Source organism: Rhincodon typus, chromosome 31, assembly GCF_021869965.1.
Source record: "Rhincodon typus isolate 14 chromosome 31, sRhiTyp1.1, whole genome shotgun sequence".
Classification (NCBI taxonomy): domain Eukaryota; kingdom Metazoa; phylum Chordata; class Chondrichthyes; order Orectolobiformes; family Rhincodontidae; genus Rhincodon; species Rhincodon typus.
The window spans coordinates 33,055,456-33,076,772 of NC_063362.1; the positions used below are offsets into that span (position 1 = coordinate 33,055,456).

The 21,317-nt window shown below is 44.5% G+C and overlaps 1 protein-coding gene across 1 annotated transcript in view; it reads right to left on the minus strand.

The window, feature by feature from the left end:
- Positions 1 to 21,317, minus strand: part of LOC109921208 (endothelin-converting enzyme 1-like) — a 126,062-nt gene that overhangs the window by 85,554 nt on the left and 19,191 nt on the right. Inside the window, exon 3 of the mRNA XM_048614906.1 lies at positions 9,638 to 9,850. Within this exon, the coding sequence (XP_048470863.1) occupies positions 9,638 to 9,850 (213 nt within the window). The remainder of the gene's footprint in view (positions 1 to 9,637; positions 9,851 to 21,317) is intronic.

A 21,317-nucleotide genomic window follows, 5' to 3' on the forward strand; every position in this document is an offset into this window, starting at 1 on the left:
ATCTGCAGATCCTACTATCTCCAAAGATACAGCCAATATATTTACTTCATCTACAACAACATACAGTAAAGGGAAAAAGAGTAATAGGCGAAAAGATAATGGAGAGATACAGAGGGACCATACTGGGGACAAGGGCTACGTTCCTAAGCAACAATCAGAAGTCAGCAGCACAGTGGGGAAGGGTTTGCCAAAGACGAATTGAGGGATGTATGTGATCAATTGAACTTTGTAGTAATGAATACAGCGTCAGAAAGTCTCTTTACTCATGCAGTGCGTGAAAGAAATCAATGCAGTGACAGATGAAAACCTAATCCAAGTGGGCCAACCAACTTGTACATTAACATCGGTCCTGGCATGAGGAGTCTGTGTGAAGAACTCACTGCAAGTTGTTGGGGGCTACAGTCCATGTATAGTGGGACAAAACCAAAAATTCCACGAGTTATGAGTGATCATTCCTCAGTTTGGGAGGGACTGCAAATGAGCTCCACTTTTTCTGAACACTCATTACGAAATGATCTGCATTCAGGGAGTTCGCTAAGGCCGAAGTTTCAGAGAAAACATGGTGAGCCACAGTCCATCAGAAATGAGTTAGAATCCAGGGGGACATGGTAAATTACAAAAGAGAAAGGCAGAAACAATGGAGAGGTTTGGGTAAGATTAAAGGGTAGTAACAGAAAATCAGTAATTTTACAGCACGGCAACCAAGCAATTAAGGCACATTCTTCAAGGCTAACTGGCACTGATTATACACTTTACAGAATCTGAACAAGACATAGAAAGAGATGAGGCACCATATATTTTGCATACACAAATATTGGAGAGGTTCTGCTGGCACAGTGATAGTGTCCTTACCTCCTCTCAGAGTCATAGAGATCTACAGCACAAAAAAAGACCCTCAGCCCATCATGTCCAAGCCAGTCAAAAATAGTCACTATCCTAAGGTCATTTTCCAGCACTTAACACATAGCCTTATTTGCCTTGGCATCGCAAGTCCACATCTTAAAACCTTTTTCTGCCTCTAGTCCCCTTACAGGTCATGACTCCCACCAACCTCAGAGTGAAATAAAAACTCCTCACATTCCCTCTAAACCTCTTGTGCCTATCTTAAATCCATGACTCTGGTCATTGATCCCTCCACCAAGGGGAAAAGTTTCTTCCTATCTACCCTATTTATGCCCTTCTCAATCATGCTCCCTCTTAATCTCCTTTGCTCTAAGGTTAACAACCCCAGTCTGTCCAATCTCTTTTCCTAACTAAAACTCTCCAGCCCAGGCAACTTCCTAGTAAATTTCCCCTACACCGTCTTCAGTAAAATCACATCCCTCCTACAATGTGGTTTCCAGAACTGTATGCAATATGCTAGCTGGGGCCCAAACAACCTTTCATGCAGTTCCAACTTATCCTCTATGCTTTTAAACTCTATGCCTCAGCTAAAAAAGGCAAATATACCATATGCTTTCTTAACCACTTTATCCACCTGTCCTGCTAGCTTAAGGGACCACTGTTCACACACATCAAGATCCTGCTGATCCACGCTGCTTCCCAGGATCCTACCATTCAACATGTATTCCTTTTGCTTGTTTGTCCTGCCCAAGTGCATCACCTCACAGAGAGTGGTTCGTGTGTGGAATGAACTTCCAGAGGAAGTGGTGGATGTGGGTACAGTTATAAAGTTTAAAAAACATTTAGATAAGTACACGAATAAGAAATAGTTGGATGGATGTGGGCCAAGTGCAGGCAGGTGGGACTAGTTTAGTTTGGGATTATGGTGGGCATGGACTGGTTGGACTGAAGGGTCTGTTTCCATGCTCTATGACTCTATGACTGGCACGAGGTGTAATAACAGAAAAGGAGCAATCACATAGTCAGGAGCATACACTTCGATGCTCTTCTCCGGAGTCGCATTGTCTCCTTGGTTCCCTGCCTACTCCTTCAGTGTGATTATTTTGGCAACATTTCAAATTCTATGCATGACTTTAAAGAGCCAAAAGATCTGAATGCTGACAAGCAGATTGCAAGATTCCACAAATGGTTGTGAACTCTCCATCTCTAGTGCCGTTCCTTTCCAGGTTCTTATCTTGTAGTTCCTTGTTCGAGAGCTGGGTCATTTTATTTTTTGGTTTACTCATCTGGAAAGGAGTCCTCCTTTTAGAGGACAGGATTGAGTTTGAGCCTGTACATCCTGTAGCATTGTGCGTGCGTACATAGGACTCTGCCAACGGTCTGACCTTCATTTGCGAAGCAAATTGCACAAGATCACACACCACTGGAGAAAATGTTGCCTTGGCAACATGGAGCTGCATAGAAAGTGCCAAACACAAGGGCTGGAATTGGCCAGTTACCAAGTATATATCTCTGATTACTTCAATCTGCACTGAATGACACTCGCCTTTCAATAAAGCCTTTCCATGCGTGTTCACAGTTCAATCACCATTTCCAAATTGAAGTTTTAAAACGTGACGTAACGCCGAGTGAAAAACTGGAAGTTCATCAACCACTCAACAGATCCAATAGTTACGCAGCAAGTGGACTGTTTGTAAACAACAGTGTCCAAATGTTAATCACTGAGCTCCACCCTTCAGAGGTCCTCAGTTCAACAGGAGTCTCCTTGGCATCCTCGATTTAGGCGATAATTAATTCCACAACTTTACTCCTCTTCGTGATAACTCCCATCTTAATAATTTCATTAAAAATTTCCAGTTATATTCTTTGGCTAGATGTTCATTGCTGCCACACCTGTTTTACAGGCACAAAGCAGGAAACTAACAGCACAATATGATGGGTGGATTGCAACCATATATACTCTGGCAGAGGTGAGCCCATTGCTCATTGCATTGGCAAACAGTCTAAGTATTGGTACCCAAGGCCTACACTGTATTTTATATTGTAATATACTCAGTCAAGCTATAGTCCCGTACAGCTAGTCTCTCATTAGAGAGAGATGACTGGTGGTCGCTTAATCTGAGGATCACCATACCTCAAAGAGATGGAGAAGGTGGGACCCTCATGGTAACCTCAGCCAGTGTGGAAATTGAATGCACGCTGTCAGTGTTGTTCTGTATCACAAACCAGCCATCCACCCAGCTGAGCTAACTAACCCCCGAATAGTTTTGTATTAAATATCTTGTGTCAAATCTCTTCACCTTGCACTCCTCAGGACGACGTGCAAGAATGTAAATTTAAGGGGAAAATCAACACGGTTGTATGAGGGAAGAGTGCTGATTGGTTTGCAAGTGCCAGAGGCATTGCCATGGAGAATGCACTGGTTAATGATGACTGACAGATAAACGCCAGGTTGGTTCCCAATTGTAATGTTAAATATTATAATTGGGAACCAATATTTCCAAATTTGCTGATGACAAAAAAATTGGGTTGAAACAAGTTGTGAGAAGGATGTGAGGATTCTTCAAGCAACCTTGGATAGATTAAGTGAATACTGACAGGTGGAATATAATGTGAACAGAAGTGATGTTGTACACTTCGTTAGGTGAAACAGGAAGGCAAAATATTTCTGAAATAGCCAGAGGTGGGGAAGTCCAAACTGACCTTGGTATCCTCGTCCATGAATCACTCTGGCTGGCATGCAGGAGTAAATGGTAAGCTGGCTTTCATCATGAAGGCATTAGAGTACAGGAGTAACAAGGTCTGCTGCAGTTTCTGGAGCCATGGAGCGACTGCACTAGGAATACTGTGTAAGGTTCCCTAGCTAAGGGAGGATATATTTGTCAGAGAGGGAGTGCAATGGAGTCCAAATTCTGGGATACTGGAATTGACTTATGAGGATAGATGAAGAATTCTGTGTCTGCATTCTCTAGAATTTTGTAGAATGAGAGGCAATCTGATTGAAACATACAGGCCTTTAGCAGGTGTGACAAGATGGATGGAGATGTTTCCAGATGCTTCCTGGGAGATGAGCCTAGGACCAGGGAACCTAATCTCAGAATAAAGTGTGCATGGAAAAAAATAACATTTACTGTGAGACCCTTCACATTTCATCAATACAACAATGTTTTTGAACTTATTTTCAGTATATTTCATGTTTATTGAGGTGAGGGATGGTTACGCCAATGTAACATCAAGAAGTCCTGGAACAGGTCCTATTAAACACTGATTAGATAATCCAAGTCCCACTTCACTGTCCTATCAAACACTCTCAGGACAGGTACAGCATAGGCTAGATACATCATAGGACTCCCAATACACTCAATGGGCAAATTTATTGAGGTTTACAAAATCATAAGGGGCATGGATAAGGTGAACAGCCAAGGCCTTTTCCCCAGGGTCGGGGAATTCAAAACAAGAGGGCATAGGTTTAGGTGAGAGGGGAAAGAAATTTAAAGGGACCTGAGGGGCAACTCTTTCACACAGAGGGTGGTGCGTGCCTGGAATGAGCTGCCAGAGGAAGGGGTGGAGGCTGGTACAATTACAACATTTAAAGGGCATCTGGATGGGTACACGATTAGGAAGAATTGAGAGGAATACGGAACAAATACTGGCAAATGGGACTAGATTAATTTAGGGTATCTGGTTGGCATGGACTTGTTGGACCGAAGGATCTGTTTCCATGCTGTATAACTCTATGACTCTAAGTGGAGACCATTTATTACTGAGCTGAGCAGGGACGTCTTTGTCCTGAAGGTGGCGAATCCTTGGAATTCTCTACCCCGGATGCTTGTTGAATCTCATTCATTGTTCAAGATAGAAATTGATGGATTTCTCGAGTCCAGTTGGTCAAGGGATATGGAGAAATGTGAGAAAGTGGCATTGAGGTAGATGATCAACCATAATCAAGATTGGCAGAGTGGGATCGATTGGCAGAATGGCCTAATCCTGCTCCAATGCATGCATCCCAGCAAGAAATTCAATGAGCCTAGTGCCTGTTTAGTCTCATTATCGAAACCTGGCTTTTCTGGAAAAGTGGTCTTCCCCTCAAGCTCTACTCAGGATAACCTGGGCTATGTGCAGTTTAAACCGTCACACATAGGAACAGAATTAGGCCATTCAGCCCACCAGGTCTGCTCCACCATTCAATGAGATCATGGCTAATCTGATAATCTCCGACTCCACTTTCCTGCCTTTTCCCCATGACCCTTAACCAGTGGTCCCCAAAGCGATTCACGTAAATCGTCAACCAATATATAAATTTTTATCAGAGGGGGCTGTGGGGAAGGGTGAGACACAAATTACACACTGTTCCTACAGTAGGTCCAAAGACTGCTGCCCTTCACCACCTCCTCCTAATCGTCCCAATGCCCTGTCCTTCCATACTATCTGCCCTCTATCATAGGGCATACTCTGCTTCACCTTGGGAACCAGTAACCTGTTTTTGCACACCAGGTTATTGACTCCAGCTTGATCTGCCAGAGGTCCATTTGTGGCCATCTCTTAATGGGGCACTTATTTCACTCCAGGGAGGATTTTCCACCAGAAATTGGAACATTTATCAGGTTAACCAACACTTCCCCTATTGCTGTCACCTCAAATCAAGCTCCTTTTATTCATTCACGCAACAAAACCCAGGAATCATCCCGATTTCTCTTCCCGTTATCCTGAACATTGACCAAATGTGACTCATATTCTACATTTGGTTGAATTTAAATCAAAGGACCAGTTTGTTTTCTTTATCTCACATCCAGACCTTCCAGATCCTAAACCAGAACTAATAAATTAATCCATCAGTGAGGTTTCCATATTCTGTTGGTCAGCGTTGCCAAATGGTTTTTAGTTCTTCTGCCTGATGTTATTTTGTCTTATCACTAGAACACACTGCGGATTGAGGATTGATTGGGAAACATGGGAAGCCACAAGTCCCTTGTGGCAAACCACATCTGTTTTGATCTCCCAGAGTGAGAACTGTTCTTGCTAACTAGGTTCAGGACAAGTCAGGAGACCCATGTTGTCAACCTCCAACATTGGGGCCTCAGGAAAAACTCCTTATGAATTTGGAGAGAGAGACAGGGGGACAGACAGAGAGAGGGGCAGACAGAGAGAGAGAGAGGGGCAGACAGAGAGAGAGAGAGGGACAGAGAGAGACAGAGAGAGGGACACAGAGAGACAGAGAGAGCTGGGGGAGACAGAGAGAGCGAAGGGGAAGGGAGGGGTGGGGGGAAGAGAGAGAAAGAGTGAGAGACAAGCACACACACAAATAAACAAAAACCAGGCCACACATCACTGTGGAACATCTACTCTACAGACCCAAACCTTCAACGCAAGTGTGGAGACTTTCACTTGGTGACTGAGATTTCTCTAAATAAATAATGGTGCTACGTTTATGTTGCTGGAGTGCTAACCCTAATCCTGGGAGCTGGATAAATAATCCAGAGAATGAAAACTTGAATTTTTAAATAAACCTGGAAATTTAAAGGGTGGCAAGTCAATAATTACAAAGGTGCTGGACTGTCACCCGCCTGGTCCCTTTGGGTAAAGATATCTGCAGTCCTCACCTGGCCTGATCCAAATCCCATACGACTGCCAGGATCTCCAAGCTTGCTTCATCAAACTGGTACTGCAGCCATTCAAACTCCAGCTTCCTGAAGGAGGTCCTGGAGTAGGACCCTGGTGGATGGGTGAGCACAGGACCCGCCATTGACTGCTACATTGGTGGAGGCAATGTTGGCAAGGTAGGCCCAACAGTGGAAGATGGCACCTGAGCATTGATAACTTCAACATTGGTTAGGTCTGGCACTGGCAGCAGTGAAGTGATGGTGCCAGGGTTATTGGCTCTCTTTAAGCTATAATTTTTATCATTATACTTAAACTATTCTAAATGGGCCGGAATCATGACAGTGGAAGCTTTTCATTGTATTTTTCACTGTAAAATACACATGACTATAAAATCATTCATTCACTCACTATCACAGACACACAACCTTACCAACAGAAAGCTGATAGATAACATTTCCTAAACTACAGCTTACTTTGTAGAGATTCAGACACAGAGTACTGAGTCTGTGCAAACTCTAGGATTCTATTACAGACCTAGAGGATGCTTTTCAACCAGTCTCCAATGTTGCTAAACAAGGACTAATTCTGCGATTAGGTGCTTCCAGTGTAACAGCTAAGGCTACCATCAGCTGATTACACCTGGGCTCAAAGCTCACGAGGTCTCCATTGAAAGCTTGTACCTTGTGTTCAGATCACTATGTGGTCATTCTCACCTTAATCCACACCTGACAGCCCCATCTGAGACTGATGCATTCTTCCAACTCTGGTCTCGTCAAACTCGGATGGGCATCGCATCACCACTGCTGGCCGTGATTCTAAACTCATCCAAAACAGGGACAGCAGCAAGCTACATGGGCCCTCTAACCCTGCTCTGCCAATAAGATCATGACAGATTTCAATAGTGCCCTCAACTTCATTTTCCTGGCTGTCTCCCAGTTCCCTTTGACTGTGTGTTCATCAGAAATCTATTACCTCGGTCATAAAAATATTTAAGGAGCCTGCTTCCACTGGGGGAGTAACTCTGGTTCCACGACCCTCTGAAAGAAAAGAATTCTCATCTCCATCTTCAATGACAACATTCTTTCAGCGTGTACCCTGTCAAGTCCTGTCAGGATCTTATATTTCAATAAGATTGCACCTCACCACACGCCACACACCACACAACCACCACCACCACCCCCACCCCCACCCCCATTTCTTCTAGACTCTAATAGGTACAGGCCTAGCCTTTTTTTTAAATTCATTTTTGGGATGTGGGCGTCACTGGCTAGGCCAGCATTTATTGCCCATCCCCAGTTGCCCTTGAGAAGGTGGTGGTGAGCTGCCTTCTTGAACCGCTGCATTCCTCCTGCTGTGGGTTGACCCACAATGCCATTAGGGAGGGAATTCCAGGATTTTGACCCAGCGACAGTGAAAGAATGACATTATATTTCCAAGTCAGGATGATGAGCGGCTTGGAGGGGAACTTGCAGATGGTGATGTTCCCATGGGTCTGCTGCCCTCGTCCTTCTACATGGAAGTGGTTGTGGGTTTGGAAAGTGCTGTTTAAGGTTCTTTGGTGAATTTCTGAGGTGCATCCTGTAGATAGCATACACTGCTGCTACTGAGTGTCGGTGGTGGAGGGAGTGGTTATTGATGGATGGGCTGCCAATCAAGCGGGCTGTTTTGTCCTGGATGGTGTCAAGCTTGGCATCCATTCAGCCAAGTGGGGAGTATTCCATCACACTCCTGACTTGTGCCTTGTGGATGGTGGAGGGGCTTTGGGGGGGGTGGTCAGGAGGTGAGTTACTTGCCGCAGTATTCCTAGTCTATGACTTGGTCACTGTGTTTACATGGTGAGTCTACTTGAGTCAATGTTAATGTTGATAGGGGGGGCTTCAGTGATGGTAACACCATTGAATGTTAAGGGGTAATTGTTAGATTGTCTCTTATTGGTGATAGTCACAGTCTGGCCATCACCAATAAGAGACAATCCAACCACAACCCCTTGATATTTCCTTACAGGATAACGATCCCCCCTCACTCTGGGAATCAGTAGAACGAATCTTCTTGCAACAGCTTCTCATGTAATTATGCTTTTCTTCAGTAAGGAGACCAAAACAGAACATCAAACTCTTTCTGCCTTTATCTCCTGCTTTGAGACACTTCCTAAAACCTTCCTCTCGTCTTCAGACAATTGCTGAGAACATAAAATGCACCCGATGCTAAAGGTTCTCATAACAGAAACTTCCAGGGGAGAGCTTTAAGTTCGGAAAGAATCTGAGTGTTCGCTCTGGAGAACAGCTCACTTGGAATGATTCCAGCAGCTAATGTGCTGTGTTACAGATCAGCTCATTGCTTTCTGCATGATGAGAGTGTTGGCCATGGACAGAGAGGTTGTTAGCTACATAAATGTCACAGGGAAAACTGTCAGCTTTAAGTCTTTCAGCACTCCGTGTTTTATCAGCTCAGTCTAGGTATCAGGATTTATGTCTGAGGCTCCACATTCCCTCCAAGAACAACACAACCCCACCCCAGACTCCCAAACATATTATTCCAAAAACTCAAAGAGAAAGCCTACTTCCCTCAATCTGCACTACTGCTCTGCCTCACACACAAAAACACAGAAGGTTTGTTTGCACTGAGTCAGGTCTCCCTTAGAGCATGGTCAACAGTCACAATATATACACCCAGCAATCTGTTAAATGAAATCTACATTACCTGCTGGAGCTGTCTATAAGCCTCACAAAAACACAGTTATGATTTACTCCTTGGTTCTACAAAACAAGGTCATGACCATAGCACTGACCTGCAACTCAACACTGATGTCAAAGCTCAGCTGATTCAAGAGGAAGTAATAAATTTGATCAAGACAATTGTTGTTTCTTTTCTCTCCTTTAAATTTACTCGCTAAGAAACACATAAGGTAACATAACAGGAGGCCATTCAGCCCATCATATTATGTTTGTACAGGCCAAAACTAACTTCCCATCTAGAGGAAAAAACCAGCAACAAGAACTGCAATATTCAGAAATGAATAAACTGGAGCTCTGTTTTGAGTTATACAAGATGAACTGGATCCATCATTTGCCAGTTTGGCTGCCGTTTCCTGTTTAGGTAATCACTGACTCTAAGCTGGAGGCCAGGGCCTAGGTTCATGAGAAAGTACTTGCATTTACATAGTGCCTTCCAGGCCCTGAGCATACGCACTTACCGAGGAGATGTTTCATGATGGCCTGGTTATGGTCCCACAGTTTGTTGAAGGTTCCCCACCGTGACTTTCCATCAGGCAGTGGGTTACCTTTAATCCAGCCACCACAGGCATAATTGTAGAAGTTCTGGCAGGGGTCAACAGATCGATCCAAGGATTTGAGGACGTTGCTGGCAACGATGACACAGGACTCCGTCAAACAAACCTTCGGGGTATCTGAAGGGGAAAGCAAAGAGATCTAATGGGTTCAAAATGTTGCAACCAGATCCCTGGGCATTGCAGGGGCACCCACATCGAACTTTCAGCAAACCAAGATTCGTGTGTAACTCTTATTGGGGCCCAGGTAAAAGGAGGGCACTGTCTGTGAATCATAGAATCAGAATCATAAAACCCTACAGCGCGTAAGCAGGCTATTCGGCCCATTGAGTCAGCAATGACCCTCCAAAGACCATTCCACCTACACCGACCCTCCTACCCTATCACACTGCATTTCCCATGGCTAATCCACTCAGCCTGCACATCCCTAGACACTACGGTCAACTTAGCATTTCCCATGGCTAATCCACTCAGCCTACACATCCCTAGACACTACGGTCAACTTAGCATGGCCAATCCACTTAACCTGCACACTTTGGACTTTGGGAGGAAACCCACACGGGGGGAACATGCAAACTCCATACAGACAGTAGCCCGAGGCTGGAATCAAACCTGGGTCCCAGGCGCTGTGAGGCAGCCGTGCTAACCACTGTGCCACCGTGACATTTGGGAAATTTGGTTGGCACGGATGCGTTGGACCGAAGGGTCCGTTTCCTTGCTGTATGACGACTCTATGCCTGTTTGAGTAAAGGCCATTTCTCTGATAGTGCTATGGCCCTGGGCAGGACACTGTGTGGGGACAATGAGGCTCCCAGTGCCTCTAGGCAACAACAGTCTCTACAGCTGCCACCCAGTCTCCCCTTGAGTCAACACTGCAGCCTGGACCCTCCTCTCTGCCGGGCACCCGTCTCTAGACCCAACCTTATGGGGAGGAGATACTGCTTCAACATGGCCCATTACCCCTCGGCAGGGCTAGGTCCTGATAAAAGGCAGGCAGCTCCAGAAGGGACATGTGTCCTATGCAACGTGATAAACAGGCACAAATTTAACAGCACTGTGTGTGTAGCCACCCAGCCATGGGCTCCAGGGGTCAAGAAAGCAGCTCGTCACCACCTTTGAGGGTAATTAGGGATGGGCACTAAATGCTGATCCAGCCAGCAATGCCCATATCTTTTCCCATGGCTACTCCACCAAACCTGCACATTTTGGACTGTGGGACGAAACTGGAGCACCCGGAGGAAACCCACGCAGATACGGGGAGAATGGGCAAACTCCACACAGACAGTTGCCCGCGGGTGGAACTGAACCCAGGTCCCTGGCGCTGTGAGGCAGCAGTGCTAACCACTGAGTCACTGTGCTGCTCTACTGGTGCAAGACATTCGTAATAAGAATTTACTTGAGATGGTTCACAGGAACTGTGGAAATGAGGGCATCCAGTAAGTGGTCCAAGGTGTGCCTTGCTCATTCAGGCCTACCAGGGGCAAAACCCTCCAATTCAGGAAGGAGGTCACCTTGCATTCAACATGGTGAGGGAGGTGGGCATGTGCCAGCTGTAAGGCAGTGAAAAACACTAACATTCTGCAGTGCCCCACATTGCCAAGGCGATAAAGCTGCACCTGTGCTGTTTCAGTAACCTGAGTCATCTTCCATTTCATCTGGAAGCCTAAGATAGACTGGGTCTGCATGAACTCACTCCATGTACAAAACTCTGGCTAAGTGTGGGAAGAACGTGCCCAACATTGTCCCCATGCTGATGGCCACCTTTGTGTGTGGCTGCATCAAGCTGTGCATAGACCATCGGTATGCAAGCACCAAGTGTCACTACGTGCTAAGGTTCTACCTGTCCCCGGTGTCGCAAAGGATGGGACTGGCCTCATTGCTAGGGAATACTCCAAGTAGTTGGGCTGTTCTGTATCACCTGTCTTTTGTGGAGGAATTTGAGAAGATAAACACCATTGACCCTAAGTCCATCAGGCAGTCATCAGCACGTAGTGTCCTCGAGACCCTTCGGGAAAAGGAGAGGGTGGATCCTGTCGAATGGTTCCCTGTACAGACTGCCAGTCATTTGGCAGAATGCCTTGTCACCAGAACTTTTCAACAAGCTCCAGGACATTGCTCGGTTGGTGGTGAGAAGGGCTCTGCCTGTGAGATTCTTCATGCACACCTGGACTCTCTGCACCACTGTGCACTGCCCTCAAAGTGGCTGCGGAGGGGACGAGACTGTCACACACCTCATTCTGGAATGTGTCTATGCAAAGGAAGCCTGGAGGGAAATGCAGTGGTTTGTGCTGAGGTTCATTCCGAGCAGCTCCGTGATGTGGGACTCTGTGCTCTACGGTCTGTTCCCTGGTGCACCTGGGGGACCATCAGCTCGGTGAAAGACGCTCTTTGGTCTGCCCAAATCTTGTTGGTCTTCCAGAACAAGGAGTTGACCCCAACTGAGTGTTGCAGACTGGCACATTCCAGGGTCCAGGACTACGTGCTGAGGGACACAATAAAGCTTGGGGTAGCTGCTGCCAAAGAGCATTGGGGAAAGACCACTGACTGAGGTCTTCCAGCGGAAGGTAAATGGGGGTTTATTCAGGTATTGGACCCTCCCAGTACTTCAAATGTATGTAAACAGTAGTATTGTATGGGTAAGAGAGGTCTTTGGTTTTTTTTTTAAGATAGAGTCAAAGTCCAATTTTTTGTTTGTTTACTTAATATGCCACTGTACAGAACTGAACTGCTTTTGTGACAATGTATATATACACAAAGAGATTTTTAATAAGTATATTTTTGAAATTTAAAAAAAGACAAAGCTGGATCACAAATCTGTCCCCGGCAAACACTAAGCTGTATTTACATAGCAACTTCAATGTAGAAAGATGTGCCACAGTGTCTCCCCACGATGATCACAATTACATTTCAATGAGTCCAAGCCAATCACTTCCCTCTCTCAAAGGGGCTCATTCTTTCCACCACAAAAAGTCTGAATTTAACCCTTTCAGTCACAGGCTGCCGTTTCCAACTTGAGTGCTCCAGCCAAAGTGAACTGTCTTGTTAGGGTCTACATTATCTCCTCCCTTCAGAATCCACCATCACGTCATTTCTCAAAACTGAGTAAAAACAGTCTTCCTCCGTTCACTACCAAAATCCTCTGACAATTGTTACAGTGCAAGAGGAGGCCAATCTGACCATCATAGAGTCATACAGCACTGAAACAGACCCTTTGGTCCAACCAGTCCATGCTGATCAAATTCCCAAGCTAAACTAGTCCCACCTGCCTGCGCTTGGCCCGAATCCCTCCAAAACGTTTCTTATTCATTTACTGATCCAAATGTCTTTTAAATTTTATAACTGTACCTGCCTCCAACACTTCCTCAGGAAGTTCATTCTACACATGAACCACTCTGCATGAAAAAATTGCCCCCATGTCTTTTTTAAATCTTTCTCCTCGTGTCCTAAGAATATGCTCTCTAGGCTTGAAATCCCCCACCAAGGGAAAAGACCCTTGTTATTCACCTTACTTATGCCCCTCGTGATTTTATAAAGCTCTATGAGGTCACCCCTCAACCTTCTACGCTCCAGTGAGAAAAACCCCAGTCTGTCCTAATAACTGAAACCCTCCGGTGCCAGCAACATCCTGATAAATCTTTTCTGAACATTCTCTAGTTTAATAATATCCTTTCTATAACAGGGTGACCAGAACTGCACTCAGTACTCCAGAAGAGGCCTCCCCTGCCCTCACCATGTCTACACCATCTCTCTGAATAAGCATGATTTAGTGCCATTCTCCCTCTAATTCTCCATTACCCAGAACATTTTCTGTTTAAATAATTACCCAATGCCCTCAAGTACCTCGATTAAACCAGCTTCCACTACAGTTCCAGGCAGTGTTCCTGACCTGAATCACTCACTGTACACTCTCACATCACATTAAATTCTTTCCACAAATCACTTTAAATCCTCTCCCTCATGTTCTGTTTATGAGTGGGAAGGATTTCTTCCTGTCTATTTAGTCAAACGTTAGTCAAATCTCCTCTTAGCCTTTTCTTCTCCATGGAAAACAAAGGCAATCTCTCTGATTTATCCTCATGACTGAAGTTTCTTATTCTCTGAAACCTCTCCCGCACTCTCCCCAATGCATTCACATCCTTCCTAAACTGTAGTGTCCAGAACTGTCAAGGTTTAAATAGTCTCTTATACAAGGTCAGCATAACCTGCCTGCTCTTGTACTTGATTTCAATATTAACAAAAACTAGAATACTGTCGGCTGTATGAAGTGCACTTGGCACCTGTCCCACCACCTTTAATGGTGTGTACACAGATACACCCAGGTCTCTCTGCTCCTGACTGCCCATTAGAGTTACACCCTTTACTTTATACTCTCTCTCCCTGTGGGCCTGTCACCAGCGGTGTCCAACAGGGAGCGGTTCTGGGTCCCCTTTTGTTTGTCATTTATATAAATGATTTGGATGAGAATATAGAAGGCATGGTTAGTGAGTTTGCAGACGACACCAAAATTGGTGGCACAGTAGACAGTGAAGAAGGTTTTTTAAGATTACAAAGAGATCTTGAAAAAAAGGGTCAATGAGCTGAAAAATGGCAGATGGAGTTCAAGCTAGAGAAATGCAAGGTATTGCATTTTAGTACAACAAACAAGGGTAGGGCTTATACAATCAACGGTGGGGCCTTGGGTCATATTGTAGAACAGAGGGACCTAGGGGTGCAGGTACATCATTCTTTGAAGTTTGCATCACATACTGACAGGGTGTTTAAAAAATACTGTTTGAGATGCTTGCCTTCATTGCTCAATTTTTGACTGTAAGAGTTGGGAAGTCAAGTTATAGAGTCATAGAACTGTACAGCATGGAAATAGACCCTTTGGTCCAACTTGTCCATGCTGACCAGATATGCGAAATTAACCTTGTCCCATTTGCCAGCATTTAGCCCATTTCCCTCCAAATACTTCCTGTTCATATATGCCTTTTAAATGTTATAATTTTAACAGCCTCCACCACTTCCTCTGGTGGCTCATTCTATACATGCACCACCCTCTGTGTGGAAAAGTTGCCCATTAGGTCTCTTTTAAATTTTTCCCCTCTCACCTTAAACCTATGCCCTCTAGTTCTGGAATCCTTCACCCCAAAGAAAAGACCTTGGTTATTCACCTTATCCATGTCCCTCATGATTTTATAAACTTCTATAAGGTCACCCCTCAGCCTCCGACACTCCAGGCAAAATAGCCCCATCCTATTTAGTCTCTCTCTACAGCTCAAACCCTCCAATCCTGGCAACATCCTTGTAAATTTCTTCTGAACCCTTTCTAGTTTCACAACATCCTTCCTATTGCAGGGAGACCAGAATTGAATGTAGTATTCCAAAAGTGGCCTGTAACCAATGTCCTCTACGGCCGCAACATGATCTTCCAACTCCTATACTCAATGCACTGACCAATAAATGCAAGCATATCAAATGCTTTCTTTACTGTTGAAGTTGTACAGGTCATCAGTGGTGCTTCTTCTGGAGCACTGTGCCCAATTCTGGTCACCCAATTACAGACAGGATATTACTAAATTAAAGAAGGTTCAGAAGAGATTTACCAGGATGTTGTTGGGAACGGGTGGCTTGAGTTATAAGGAGAGGCTGGATAGGCTGAAATGTTTTCCACTGGAGTGTAGGAGGTTGAGAGGTGACCTGAAAGAAGTTTATAAAATAATGAGAGGTATAGATGGAGTTAATGATAGTTATCTTTTCCCTAGGATGGGGGATTTCAAGACTGGGGGCATATTTTTCAGTTGAGAAGGGAGAAATTTATAAAAGATATGAGGGGCAACTATTTTACACAGAGGGTGGTTCACGTGTGGATTGAATTTCCTGAGGAAGTGGTGGATGTGGCTACAATTACAACATTTAAAAGACATTTGGATAAGTAAATGAATATGAAAGGTTTGGAGGGATATGGGCCAGGAGCAGGCAGGTGGGACTAGTTTAATTTGGGATTACGTTCAGCATGGACTTGTTGGACCAAAGGGTCTGTTTCTGTGCTGTATGACTCTATGACTCTAAAACATATCACCTCACACTTCTCTGTATTGATCCTCATCTGCCACCTATCCAGCCCCAACACCAGCTTGTTAATGGCATTTGAAGTTCTGCACTGTCCTCCTCACAGTTTATAATGTCTCCCAGTTTTGTATCATTTGCAAACTTTGAATGTCCCCCTGCACTGCAAATTCTGGATCATTGATATCTATCAGGAAAAGCAAGGGTCCCAAGACTGAGGCCTGGGGAACTCCACTACAAACTTTCTCGCTGCCAAAAACATATCCATTAACCATTTCTGAAGAAGGGTCCCAACCCAAAACGTCAACTTTCCTGCTCCTCTGATGCTGCCTGGCCTGCTGTGTTCCTCCAGCTCCACACTGTGTTATCTCTGACTCCAGCATCTGCAGTTCTTGCGATCTCTATTAACCAGTACACTCTGTTTCCTACTCCTCAGCCAATTCCATATTCACATTGTTACTGTCCCTTTTAGGACATGAGTTCTGACTCTTGTCACAGGTCTGTTGTGTAGCACTATATTAAACACCTTCTGGAAGTCAATATACACCACAACAACTTCATCACCCTCAACAACTCTCTCTCTCTCTCTCACTTCGTCATAGAACTGCAGGAAGTTAATTAAACATGATTTTCTCTATGGAAATCCATGCTATATCCTGGTAAATATCTTTTTAGCTTTTTCTCTGTTCTGCACTTGGTGGTCTGAGTGCAAATACATTGGTTTCTGCTTCTGGATGTCACTGCCGTACATGGACCTCAGAAATCTACTCAACATTATTATTGGAAATGTTGGTTTACAGCATCGAACAGTTCCAATGTCACACATTTAGACAGGAGGTGGTGGCCTAGTGGTATTATCGCTGGACCGTTAATCCAGAGACCCAGATAATGCTCTGGGGACCTGGGTTCGAATCCCGCCATAGTAGATGGTGGAATTTGAATTCAATAAAAATCTAGTGATGACCATGAACCCTTTGTCAATTGTTGGAAAAACCCATCTTGTTCACTAATGCCCTAAAGGGAAGGAAACTGTCATCCTTACCAGGTCTGGCCTACATGTGACTCCAGACCCACAGCAATGTGGTTGACTCTGAACTGCCCTCTGGGCAATTAGGAATGGGCAATAAATGCTGCCTAGCCAGCAACGCCTACGTCCCATGAATGAATTAAAGAAACATGGGGCATCATGTTGAAGTTGTACAGGACGTTGGTGAGGCCTCTTCTGGAGTACTCTATGCAGTTCTGGTTGCCCGGTTACAGGAAGGATATTATTAAACTGGAGAGGGTTCAGGTGAGATTTACCAGGATGTTGCCAGGAATGGACAGTTTGAAATATAAAAACTGACTGGAAACTCTGAGACTTCTTTCAATGGAGCATAGGAAGTTGAGTGGTGACCTTAAAGAGGTTTCTAAACTCATGAGGGACATAGATAAGGTGAATGACAAGGGTCTTTTTCCTTGGGTGGGGGAATTCAAAACTAGGGGGCATATTTTTAGGGTGAGAGATTTAAAAAAGACATAAGGGGCAACTTTTGTTTTTACACAGAGTGGTTTGTGCATGGAATAAACTGCCAGAGAAAGAGGTGGATGCAGGTAGAGTTAGAGTTTAAAAGATATTTGTGTAAGTACATGAATATGAAAGGTTTGGAGGGATATGGGCCAAGCGCAAGCAGGTGGGACGAGTTTAGTTTGGGAACATGGTCGGCATGGACTGGTTGGACCGAAGGGTCTGTTTCTGTCCTGTAATACTGTCATAGCAGTAATTACAATGTCCCAATTCTGTGATCACTCAGTGAATCTTTGATATTCACAAAAGGTGTAGAGTGTCTGCTTTGGCAAACTGCATACAACCTGAATTACTTTTCTAAAGTGATCACAAACATTAACATCATCCTTGAACCATTGCACTTAAAAAAAAACTAACGTCTTTGCCAAACAGTAACCTCACACAGTTGCACTAAATACAACTCGGTTTATTCCAATTTAGTGCAAACCAAGTCTTACACCTCAGCAATCAGAATTTAAACACTTGTAAAGTCACTTGAGAAAAACAAACTTCACAAAGAACTGGTTGCTTGGTTCACGGGTGTACACAAAACAACTTTTTTTTTCCCCAAGGTGACTTTGTAATTTAAAAAGGTGGCTTCATTTCAAGAGCGTCCTCAACGAGTTGCAAATAGATACAATTAGCAGAAACCCTAGTGATTAATATAAACTGGGGAGTGGTCAGTTCTGGCAATGGAAGTGATTTCCAGACAGGTGTTTTTTTAAACCAATGCAAAAGATTATGAACATTTACCTTTGGTACAAATTGACTGTTTAAGATTCCTCATTTTTATCCACGGCTTAAGCCTGTTTTGGAAAAACCAGTAGAAACTTGCAGAAACTGCATCCTACGATATTAATGTATTTTGTTCAATGGATGATTCCAAACAACACAATATCATAATTAAAGTCTAACCACTGTTCTGTACAAATGCATTATAATCTCTTTGACCTTGTACTCTGTACCACTTTTCTGCTGGTAGTTTCTATTGCTTTATCTGTTATTTGTTACTTAAAAGTTTCAAGGCACTTGGTTTCACTGTTTTTCTACTTTCAAGTACTGTACCATGCATTGTCAACCTGAAAACAAAAGGGTCCAAAAGACAGTGCCCTTGGTTTGAAAATTGCTTCAATCAAACTGCACTGAGTATTCGCTGAAGATGGCATGTTTACATTGCCTGCAGGCAATTATACCAACAACTGATTCAGATTGTCAGTTCAGCTAACAGAGCTGAACTGGACTGGAAGTTACATATGTATTAATACACAGAAGCCTGCAGAATCTAATCCAACATAATAAGTGACTGGGTCATTTCTCAGGGAGAAATGCCTTGACCAATCAGAGTCAACAAGCCAGGCTTCAAAACCAAACCAACCTTGACAGCTCACTGTTAGTCATCATGTAACTGGTGCATTCTCTAGGCCAATACCCTGACTAATTTGACCCCACTTGCCAACCTATCAGCACTCTCCTCTGATACAGTATCAACTTCATTTTTCTTTTGCATTGGTATTCTTGTGAATTATCCTGATGAGCACGAGGTGGAAGGTTTTGACAAAATGTGTTAAATGCAAATGGTCTGTTGGTCTTCGTTCTAAGAGGATTCAAGTACAGCAGCAGGGATGTCTTGCTGCAGTTGTACAGGACCTTGGTGAGACCACTCCTGGAGTATTGTGTACAGTTTTGGTCTCCTTATCTGAGGAAGGATTGTACTTGCAATAGAGGAAGTGCAGAGAAGGTTTATCAGATTGATTCCTGGGATGGCAAGACTGACGTATGAAGACAGACTAGATTCATTAGGATTGTATTCACTGGAGTTTAGAAGAATGAGAGGGGTTCTCATAGAAACTTATCAAATTCTAACAGCACTAGAAGGGTAACTGCAGGAAGGGTGTTCCTGATGAGCAGGGTGTCCAGAACCAGGGGTCACAGTCTAAGGATACGAGGATAGGCCATTTAGGACTGAGATGAGGAGAAATGTCTTCACTCAGAGTGGTGAGCCTGTGGGATTTTCTACTACATGAAGTGGTTGAGGCCAAAACACTGAATGTTTTCAAGAAACAGTTAGGTATGGAGGAGAAAGCACAAAAAGGGGGACCAAGTTGGATGTTCAGCATCATCATATTGAATGGTGGCGCAGGCTCGAAGGGCTGAATGGCTTACTCCTGCTCCTATTCCCTTCATTCGCGTATAACTTTTCTCAGCAATACTGAAGCACATGATCTTCCATGTCCCTACAGCAAGTTGCTGATGTTGGGGCTGGGCTTACAGGGGAGATGCGGTTTGTAAATTAGACACCTGGTTGCAATCCAATGTTTTATTCCTACGATTACATTGGGCAGGGGCAGAATTGTTGCTCCCTTGGGACCTGTAATCAAACTGCCAGCCCGTACTCAACATGCAGGTTGGTATGTGAAGCCTGGCACTCAAGATGAGACCCTCTGAACGAATGAATGAATGGATGCTTTATTGTCACATATATCTAGGGAGATACAGTGAACAGAGCTCTGTCGCCACAATCCGGCACCACTCCTGGGCACAAAAGAATAAAAGAAAGTACTTTAATAGAGTTCATCCTCATTGGCCAGGAGTCCCCGAACACGGCTCTGGACTTGTACAAGATGACCACAAGGTCCCTGCTCCAGGCCTACCACAGCCAGGAGTCCCCAGTCCACCATCGTTGCAGCCGTCATCTCGGGCCAATTCCAGGAGTTCACACATCGGGCCTACGAAGCCAGGGGTCCCTGCTCTGGTTACTGCCGACACTGCTCCAGCCTACCCAGGACATCAGTAAGATGAAGAAAAGAAGAAGAAAAAGGAAGAAGATGAACTGAAGAGAGAGAGAGAAAAGGAAAGGAATGCAGCCAGCCTGGAGAGGACTGGCCTACCATCCTGAAGGTGCTTAAATAATCTTACTCCGCAGGAAGAGAGAAGAAATATGAGTGATCAATGCAAGTCAGATATCTATCATCAATGGGTATATGACTACGGGTCATAAATGAATTATTTTGCAAAATTATTCTTTCATGGATGTGGGTTTTGCTGCCAAGGCTAGGATTTATTGTCCATGTCTAATTGCTCTTTAACTGAGTGACTTTTTGGATCATTTTAGAGGGCTCCAGACCCACAGCAATCTGGTTGATTCTAAAACTGTCCTCTGGGCAATTAGAGCTATGCACTAAATGCTGACCTGGCCAGTGATGCTCACACCCAATGGATTAACAAACAAAAGAAAAACAGGAGAACTTTCCATTCATTGTCTCAATGTTGGTCTATTAGTCCCTCCTCCAGGGGCCTCCTCTTTTTACTGATGCCCACAGTCAGTTTTCAGCCTTTGGGGTGGCTGAAGGCTTTTGGTGCAAACGAAGCAAAGAACTTAAGTTGGCAAGAAAGCCTGATGTTCCCTGACATCACGTAGTTAATCTCAAGCAGGATTGAAGTGGGAAAACACTAGGTTCAACTGGATGTCCCATCTCGCATGACGTGGATTCACAGAATCCCTACAGTGCAGGAAGATGCCATTCGGCCCACCGAGTCTGCATCGACCCTCCGAAGACCATCTCACCCAGACCCACCCCCTTACCCTATCCCACAACCTCACATTTAGCAATCCACTTAACCTGCACATCTTTGGACTTTGAGAGAAAACTTAAGCACCCAGAGTAAACCCTCACAGACATGGGGAGAATGTGCAAACTCCACACAAACAGTTGCCCGAGGCTGGGATCGAACCCAGGTCCCTGGCGCTGTTAGGCAGCAGTGCTAACCACTGAGCCATCGTGCCACCCCCTGTTGCTGTCCTTTCAATCTGAAGTTCCAATTATTTGTTCATTCTCTTCTACTAGACCCTGCGGCGCTCAACAAATCACCTTGGCTTCCTCGATTACTAATCCTGATCCATTCTCAAGAAACAAAAAGGAACTGCATTTATAATACTCCTTTCATGAGTTCCAAATATCTAAAAGAAAGGCCTTTCATAGACAGTTGTTGAAG